Here is a 10,036-nt window from a genome sequence, read left to right on the forward strand (position 1 = left end):
ATGAATAAAACACTCTTTTTCTTGGTTTTTAATTCATTGGTCCATTTTCAGATTTTCTGTAACCTAAGTGTTATTTCGATTAAGTGTTTTTCCAACTTAATATTTTTTGTGTTTATTTAAAGGCAGTGAGTCTCCTCTTCTACCCCATACCCCTCAGGTTCCTTCTCCAAAGCCAACAAATTGCTTGTGCCTTCTTTCAGAAATAGTTTTTGCATATACAAACATATATGTGTTTGTGTATCCTTCTTTTTCTTTTTTTGACATAAATGGAAATACTATATTCTGCATCTTGCTTCTTTTCAAAGCCTAAATTATATGTCTTGGAGATCAATCCATAACAGCACATATAGATATTATTCTTTTTCATGGTTGTTTAGTATTACATTGCTTGGTGTACAATTTATTTAATCAGTCCTCTATTGATGGACATTTAAGTTGATTTCAGTATTTTTAGAGAAAAATGCTATAGTGAATATCTTTGTATTTAAGTTTTTGCACATGTCGAGTATGTATGTAGATTTACTATCTAGAAGTGAAATTGTTAGGTCAAAGAGTATGTGCTTTAAAAATATTTATAAATGTTGCCAATTGTTTCCAAAGTGGCTATACCATTTTACACTCCCACAGACAACGTATGAGGGTGCTGATTTCCCTGTATCCTGGCCAGCATTGTTTATTATCAAACTTTTTTTGACTTTTTGGTAAGATGATAAATGAAATATCTTATTTCTGGTTACATTTCTTTAATTATGAAGGGGATAAGTAGATTTTTGTACATTTATAAGCCATCTTTTTTTTTTCTCTGCCTGTTTGTATCTATAATTTTTCTATTGTTGTTGTTCTTTTCTTTTTTCTGTTTGTTTTTTTGGAGACAGGATCTCACTCTGTTGTTTGGGCCTGAGTGCAGTGGCATCATCATAGCTCATTGCAACCTCAAACTCCCGGGCTCAGACAATCCATCCTGCCTCATTGGGGCTCCAGGTTTGCACTACCATGCCTACCTATTTTTGTTGATAATTGTTCTACAGTGTTACTGTTTCTTACTGGTTTGCAATAGTTTTCTTGCAGAAAATTTTAATTTTTTTTTTTTTTTGAGACAGAGTCTCACTCTTTCGCCTGGGCTAGAGTGCCGTGGCATCAGCTTAGCTCACAGCAACCTCAAACTCCTGGGCTCAAGCGATCCTCTTGCCTCAGCCTCCCGAGTAGCTGGAACTATAGGCATGCGCCACCATGCCCAGCTAATTTTTTCTATATATTTTTAGTTGTCTGATTATAGTAGAGACAGGGTCTCACTCTTGCTCAGGCTGGTCTCGAACTCCTGAGCTCAAACAATCCACCTGCCTCGGCCTCCCAGAGTGCTAGGATTACATGCGTGAGCCACCGTGCCCGGCCAGAAAATTTTAATTTTTTAAGAGACAGGGTCTCATTCTGTCACTCAGGTGCAGTAGTACAATCGTAGCTCATTGTAACCTCAAACTGCTGGGCTTAAGTGATCTTCTTGCCTCAGCCTTTCAAGTAGCTGGGAATACAGGCATATGCCATTATGCCTGGCTACATTTTTATTTTATTTTTTTTTAGAGATGGAGTCTCACTACGTTGCCCAGGCTGGTCTTGAACTCCTGGCCTCAAGCAATCCTCCTGCCTTGGCCTCCCAAAGTGCTGGGATTATAGGAGCCACCATGCCCGGCCAAAGTTTTAATTTTTATGTAGTTAAATGACATGGGCCTTGTCTCTCCCATCTTTTTCTACTACTCTTATGGCTGTATTTTTTACAGTTTAATCTTCAGACCATCTAGAATTATGTAAAGAGTAGAATAGATATTGACCTTAATACATTTGTTCCAACACCCCTTGTCAAATAATCTATCTTTTCGCTAACATGATTTTGTAAAAAAAAAAAACAAAAAAAAAACTCCTGTTTCTAGTTAACTGAGTATGTGTGTTGAGAAAGTGATTGTAAAAATTGTCTTTTGGGTTTTTTACGTCAGTCTTTTCCTTTGCCAATGTGTTTTTTATTTGTTTGTTTTTTAGAGACAGGATCTCACTCTGTTGCCCAGGCTAGAGTGCAGTGGTACGATCATAGTTCACTGTAATCTCAAACTCATGGGCTCAGGCAACCCTCCCGCTTCAGGCTCCTCTTTTTTTTTTTTTTTTTAAAATAGAGAAGGGATCTCATTGTGTTGCCCAGGCTGGTCTCAAACTTCTGGCCTTCAGCAATCCTCCTGCCTTAACCTCCCAAAGTGCTGGGATTACAGGCACCAGCCACCACACCTGGCTCACCTTTCTTTGCCAGTGTTTTCAGTTGGGTGATGCTGCTCTGAGTTAGAACAAATTCACTAAACTTGGCTGAAAAGACCTATCTTTTCTTTGTGGGCAGACTGTTGACAGATTTATTCCTTTGTCATCCAAAGAAGAGCATGTCATTGACAGGCTATTTCCTACCTCTGCCAGTGACCTGACCTCTGGCCTTGGACAGGTTATTTCTTCTCTGGCACATGAGGTTTATGCCATTAGTTGCCAGCCCACATTAGGTCCCCTAAGGAAGACCCCGCATCTTGAGTGAGTGGCAGCATCCAGTAAGGCCTTTAGTGGGCAGGGCCTTAGGCTCAGGCTTTCTCTCCTGCTTCCTACAGCTCAGATGAAGTGATTCTGAAGCCCACTGGAAGTCAGCTGACTGTGGAATTTCTGGAAGAGAATAGCTTCAGTGTGCCCATCCTGGTCTTGAAGAAGGATGGTTTGGGGATGACGCTGCCCTCACCGTCATTCACTGTGAGAGATGTGGAACACTATGTTGGTAAGACATCACAGACCCTCTTAACAGTAACATTGTTCACTCTCCCCAAGACCTATGTCCCTTCCCCTTCAGCAGTCTACCTTTTGTATTTCCTTTATAGCTGTCTTGGGAATCAGGTTAAGTGTCTTGCCAAAGTCATTCTTTGGCAAAGCTAGAGCCAAAATCCTAGTCTCCTCTTCCTTTTCCTTTTAATAGACCACATAATCCTATGTTGAGCCCTATTTTTTCAACTGAGGAATTCTAGGGATCATGGTATCTCTGTCTTCTGTTGAGATAAGAAAGACTTTGACTCATGCACTCACATGCCACTTGTCTTCTAGTCATGAGTTTTTAGGGAGAAGAGGAGAAAGAGTGGAGAAGCAGGGCCCAGAATGTAGACTGTACTATGTGTGAGGCTGTGTGTCAGGTACTTCCGTAGTAGGCTCAGACCCAACACATAGGTTTAAGGAGAGTTTGGTGGATTCCTATCCCCACCCCCCAAACACACAATATACTTACAGTGTCTGAGGAGAGAAGCTTTGAGTGTAAGGCCACTACAGGGACTGGTGAGGGGATGAGTCTTCCCCAGTCCCTGGACTACTTGGTGCACAACCTATCTCTTTGCCCCAGGTTCTGACAAAGAGATTGATGTGATTGACGTGACCCGCCAGGCTGACTGCAAGATGAAACTTGGTGATTTTGTGAAATATTATTACAGTGGGAAGAGGGAGAAAGTCCTCAATGTCATTAGTTTGGAATTCTCAGATACCAGGTAAGAGGGGCAGGGGTTACAAAAAAGCCTGACAAAGTGCCAGGAACTTGTGATATACTGAGTGTATATCCTTTCCCTTCTTTCTGGTGGTTTCTTCCTTTGGGATGGGGAGCTGAGTTGTACTTTCTAGGGTAGCTGCTCACATTATAATAACTGAGTCATAGTTTTCCTCCACAGTTTCTAGCATTGGATAAATTACACAATAACCGTTTTAATTAATTTTAATTAATTTTTGTCTCCTTGAAGACCTTAGGCTAGCATTTTTTGACCTTTTTCTGGTATTTAGATTGTGGCATGGTCACTGTCTAACTACCAGGATAATTCCTCAGTTCCTAGAAATAGATTTACTAAAATTACCCCCAAGTAGTTTCTCTAAGGATAAGGTTTCTTAGATTGAAAAAGAAAGCTATGTTATAACCTTTAAATGGTTCTATCTGGACTCACACTCAATAGATACATAGTCTTCTCTGTGCTCAGAAGTGTGGGAAATACCAAGAAATCATAATGTAGCTTTTTACCCTTAGGAAGCTTACTGTCTGATTATTTACATTTTTAACTTTTATAGACTCACAGGAAGTTGCAAAAAAGTGTACAGGAAGGTCTTGTGTACTCTTCAGCCATTTTCCCCCAACAGTACCATTTAACATAATTATAGTAAAATATTAAGACCCTTAGTTGCTGTTTTTAAGATGCAAGATTAAACCTGGGGTGTTTAAAAAGCTGTATTTGTTATCCCAATATAGTATGGGCAAGTAAAAAAGCTATGTTTATTTATACCTCACTTCATCCTGAAAGACTATTTGAGGTAGCTTACAGAGATACAGAGAGGGGAAAAAAAAAAGAAAATTGGAGCAAAAGGAGAATAAAAGTGGCAACGTAGGATGCATCTGGTGAGTACTCTGCATATAAAATGAATGTATGAATGTCTGGACAGTTGGTGGAGATGGACCATAGAGTTTTCACTGAATTTCCTGAAGGTCAGAACAAAGAGTGAAGTACAATGTTATAAGATTTGTGGCTTTGCATAGGATAAAAACACCCAGATGTTTCAGAGAAACACTGCTTTACCTGGATTCGAGCCCTGAGAGCTTTCTCTAGTGATTTCTCACAAGGAAGACACTGAGATGGGGACAGTATGATAACTTTTATAAATCAAGTGCAAAGTGAGTAGACTGGGATAGGATGGGAGAGTTTGAGCATTTAGTGGAGGAAATAAGCCCCTTCAACTGGGGAAGGCTGTGAAGCTGGAACTTGGGACTTCAGCTGCAGAGAATGAGGATATTGACCAGTCTTAAAGAAATAAGTGCCCTATGTTCCTTTGGGGATTCTGTGGAGGGAACTTGTTCTCTGTCTTATCTGACTCTCACTGAAATGTAGAGTATTTTATTCAGGCTTCAACTTTCAATTCCCAGTCAGCTGACACCTGCTTTCTACCCCTTCCTTGCTAGGCTTTCTAACCTTGTGGAAACACCCAAGATTGTTCGAAAGCTGTCATGGGTCGAGAACTTGTGGCCGGAGGAGTGTGTCTTTGAGAGACCTAATGTGCAGAAGTATTGCCTTATGAGTGTGCGGGATAGCTATACAGACTTTCACATTGACTTTGGTGGCACCTCAGTCTGGTACCATGTACTCAAGGTAGGAATGCATATGGCTTCTGGAGGCAGCCAGACCTTGGGCCTCCCTTTATGTGTCAGATGGCAGCACAAAACAGGCTGTTGAGGCCTGTCTGGCTCCTGGATTCTCTTTGGGTGACATTTCCACATAACTACTCTATCAGGGTTGAGTACTTGGTAGTGGTGCCATATATACTAATGATGGTCTGTCTCTACTTTACATTTTTGATGCTTAATCAAAAAATTTTTTGAATAACAGATGCCTCAGGTTTTTCCAGCTGTTACCTTCTCTTTTTTTAACAACCCCTTCCAAATGGTGTTACCTTCTTAATTGAGCCAATTTATAATCCTACCAACATGTATGAAAATGTTCATATTTATTTCAGAAATTCCTGATAACATGAGAAAGTTCCCCCCAACTTTATTGAGGTGTAATTTGTATACCATAACATTCATCCATTTTAATTGTATAGTTTGTTGAGTTTTGACCATTGTATATGGTTGTTTAACTGCTAACACAGGGATATATGAGAAGTCTTTTTAAAGTCAGGATTCCTATGGACAGTTTTCATTTTAGTGGTTGTTGTAATTTTGTAATTAGTGTATTCATTGTCAGTGACTATAAAGGATTTTTGAGGTCTGGAGAACAAATAGTTTTGATTTTCACCATTGTTTACTTTTTATTTTTATTTTATTTTTTTGTTATTTTTTCACCACTGTTCATACTATTTAGTTTTATTATCAGAAATGCCAAGGGAAGAACAGAAAACTTGGATTGTGGCTCTTGTCCAAATGATCTCAAATCCTTAACTAGTTGTTTCATTGATTTATCCTGGAGAAATTGGAATATATAAACGGAAGTGCTATTAACCAAATGTTAGATTTAACTTTTTTATTTTCAAATAATTTCATTTTTATGGAAAAGGTACAGAAATAATAGGAAGAATCCTTGTGTGCCCTTCACCCAGATTCCTCAAATGTTACTGCTTTATTATATTCTCTTTCTCTAAAGCAAACATAATAAAATAGTTACATATATATTTTTTTCTGAGACATTTGAGGGTAGTTACAGATAATAGTGTTCCTTTATCTTAATAATTCAGTGTGTAGTTCTTAAAAACAAAGACATTTTCTTATATAATCAGTATAGTTATCAAAATCAGGAAATTAACATTAATATACTATTAATTAATCTACAGATTTGATTCCGATTTCTCCAGTTATACAATAGATATTTCTTGTATTATTGTTTTTCTACACTGAAAATTTGTTGTGAAATATTGGTTAAACCGGTTAAGCTTTGAGGATATTTTTGTGCTATTGGGGTTTTGTTTCTTTTTTGCCAAATTATCTGTCTGATGATTATCCCGGCAAAATACAATTAGGAAATAAAATGTTCCTCCAACAAATAATCACCTAACATATAATCTTTCAGAAGTCCTTGGGCGATTACTGAACTTTTAAACTTTTATTAGCTTTGATTGTAGGTGTGAGAAGGAACACTCTGTAAATGGCATTTAAAGGCACATTCAATTTTCTTCTCGTAAGTAATGTGGCCTTAAATTCTCCTAAGGCTAGTAGTATTGATCTACTCATCTACAAAGGCCATTTTTCATTTGGCATTGCATCTAAAATAGGAACACTTGGTGTACATTTGTCCTAACTTGAACAATTTTGTTTGAAATGTCCTTTTTAAATTGTTTTTATCAAGTTTATAGAAACTTAAAAGTACAAAAAGCAAAAAGACCTTTTCGAAATTTTCTAAATCCACATAAAAATGATTCTTGGATGAGTTTGGGAAAGAATTCTGGCACATTGCCATGGTTTTGGAGCATGAAAGAGAGAATAGCTCTTTGGAGTACCCCTGAAGGACTTTTCTGGAAACCTTGGTATTTTTGGCACTTCAATCTCTTTTTGTTTCAGGGTGAGAAGATCTTCTACCTGATCCGCCCAACAAATGCCAATTTGACTCTCTTTGAGTGCTGGAGCAGTTCTTCTAATCAGAATGAGATGTTCTTTGGGGACCAGGTGGACAAGTGCTACAAGTGTTCCGTGAAGCAAGGACAGACACTTTTCATTCCTACAGGTCTTCCCTGGGCCCCTCTGGGAGGGTTCAGGGAGGGCAGAAAGAAGAAGGAAGCTTGTGGCACCATAATCAACCCTTTCTCATAATATATTAATCTGATTATGTGGGCTATCTCTTTCATATCAGCTGAAGGCTCAGAACTGTCCTCAATAAAATTCATGTGGTGACCAGTGGGCAGCATGGTTGCTCGGGGAGGCTGCCAGTGAAGGGGGTCCAGGAGGAGGCTTATAGACTTTTGTGCTGGATTGATGTCAACTTGGTGGGTCGTTAGAGAACAGGACTCTGAGCCAAGACTCTAGGATACTGACTGGGAGGCTGCCATTCTAGGCTAGAAATCAGAATGATTTGGGGCGATGATGGGCTTTTTTTCCTAACAATACATGCCTGGGGTTTTATCCCTACAATTATGAGTTCTTAGGTCTGGGGTGGGGTCTAAGTATGTGTGTGTATTTTAGAAAAGTCTACTTGTCTCAGTTTGGGGAGAGTTGACATCTTTACTTGATTGGGTTTTCCATGAACACAGTATGCCTCTATTTATTTAGATTTTCTTTGATTTCTTTAATCAGAATTCATGTTAAATTTTCTTAAAATGTTTGGTAGAATTCTCTAGTGAAATTACATGGGCCTGGAGATTTGTTTTTGGGAAGTTTTTAATTAACATTCAATTCCTTAATCTTCACAAGGCTATTCAAATTATCTTTCGTATTAGATGGGTTGTGGTAGCCTGTGCTTTTTAAGGAATTGGTCTATTTTTATCTAAATTGTTAAAGTTATGTTTGTAGAGTCCATAGTATTTCCTTATTATCCTTTTGATGTCTTCCAAGTCTCTAGTGATATCCTCTGTATCATTCCTGATGTCAATCCTTAGTTATTTTTGCCTTCTCTTTTGTGTCAATCTTGCTAGAGGTTGGTTAATTTTATTGATCTTTTCAAAGAACCACATTTTGTTTCATTGATTTTTCTCTATTGTCTTTCTGTTTTCAATTTTATTGGTTGCTGCTTTTATCTTTATTTGTCCTTCCTTCCGCTTGCTTTGGGTTAACTTTGCTCTACTTTTTCTAGTTTTGAGATGGGAGCTCAGTTTACTGATTTCGGACTTTCCCTCTTTCCTAATGTAAACACTTAGTGCTATAAATTTCCCTCTCTGCAGTGATTTAGTTGTGTCACACAAATTTTGATGTGTTTTCATTTTCATTTAATTAAAATGTGATTTTGGGTTGGTCCGAGGGCAGTGATGTTTACAACTAATTGATCACAACCAGTTACAGATTCCTTTATTCCTTGACCACTCACACTGCTTCGCTTGACCAGAAAAAAAAATGTGATTTTGAAAAATTGAGATGTACTTTCATAAAATTTACCACTTTAAAGGGTACAATTCAGTTTTTAGTATATTTACAAGGTTTTACAACTATCACTGCTATCTAATACCAGAAAATGTTCGTCACCTCAAAAAGAAACCCCTGTACTCATTAGCCGGCACTCCTCATTCTTCCCTCCTCTCAACCCCTGATAACGACTTTTGTATCGTTTGTAATCCTTTCTATATGGATTTGCCTCTTCTGAATATTGCATACAGATAGAATCATGTAATATGTTGTCTTTTGTGTCTGGTTTCTTTCACCGAGCACAGTCTTTTCAAGGTTCATCCATGTTACAACATTTATCAGTACTTCATTCTTTTTTTTTTTTTTGAGACAGAGTCTCACTATGTTGCCCTGGCTAGAGTGCCGTGGCGTCAGCCTCGCTCACAGCAATGTCAAACTCCTGGGCTCAAGCAATCCTACTGCCTCAGCCTCCCAAGTAGCTGGGACTACAGGCATGCGCCACCATGCCCGGCTAATTTTTTCTATGTATTTTTAGTTGTCCAGATAATTTCTTTCTATTTTTTTTTTTTTTAGTAGAGACGGGGTCTCGCTCTTGCTCAGGCTGGTCTCGAACTCCTGAGCTCAAACCATCCGCCCGCCTCGGCCTCCCAGAGTGCTAAGATTACAGGCGTGAGCCACCGCGCCTGGCCTGTGTTGGAATTTTTGAGGAACCGACATACCATTTTCATATTAGCTGCATGCACCATTTTACATTCCCAACAGCAATGTATTGAGGGTTCTGATTTCTTCACATCCTTCCCAACACTTGTTATTGTCTGTCTTTGTGATTATCGCCATCTAGTGGAGGTAAAGTGGTATCTCATGGAGGTTTTGATTTATATTTCCCTAATGACTGTTGATGTTGAGCATCTTTCCCCATACTTACTGGACATTTGTATATCTTTTTTTTTTTTTGGTGAGAAATGTCTATTGAGATCTTTTGCCCACTTTTTAATTAGGTTGCCTTTTTATTGTTGAGTTGTAAGGCTTCTTTGTATATTTTGGATAGTAGACCTTTGTCAGATATATGATTTGCAGATATTTTCTTTCTTTCCTGGGGTTGTCTTTTCACTTTCTTGATAGTGTCCTATGAAGCCCAAAAGTTATGAATTTTGATGTCTAATTTACCCATTTTTTTCTTTGTTTGCTTATGCTTTTGGTGTCTAAGAGACTTGCCTAATTAAAGGTCATAAAGATTTATGCCTATGTTTTCTTCTAAGCATTTTATAGTTTTAGTTCTTACATTTTGATCTTTCATCCATTTTGAGTTAATTTTTGTATATGGTGTGAGGTAAGGGTCTAATTTCATTCTTTTGCATGTAATTATCCAGTTATCCCAGCACCCTTTGAAACGACTATTCTTTCCCCATTGAATTGTCTTGACTCCTTTGTTAAAAATCAACTGACCAAAGATGTATGGGTTTA

General features: G+C 38.2%; 1 protein-coding gene across 1 annotated transcript in view; it reads left to right on the plus strand.

Annotated features, from left to right (window-relative positions):
- The window catches only part of PHF8 (PHD finger protein 8), a 103,777-nt gene that overhangs the window by 29,676 nt on the left and 64,065 nt on the right, over positions 1 to 10,036 (plus strand). The window contains exons 5-8 of the mRNA XM_012663980.1: positions 2,634 to 2,794; positions 3,404 to 3,545; positions 4,994 to 5,180; positions 7,082 to 7,244. Of these exons, the coding sequence (XP_012519434.1) occupies positions 2,634 to 2,794; positions 3,404 to 3,545; positions 4,994 to 5,180; positions 7,082 to 7,244 (653 nt within the window). The remainder of the gene's footprint in view (positions 1 to 2,633; positions 2,795 to 3,403; positions 3,546 to 4,993; positions 5,181 to 7,081; positions 7,245 to 10,036) is intronic.

The sequence above is a fragment of the Propithecus coquereli genome, unplaced genomic scaffold (assembly GCF_000956105.1).
Source record: "Propithecus coquereli isolate 6110/MARCELLA unplaced genomic scaffold, Pcoq_1.0 Scaffold849, whole genome shotgun sequence".
NCBI classification, from domain to species: Eukaryota; Metazoa; Chordata; class Mammalia; order Primates; family Indriidae; genus Propithecus; species Propithecus coquereli.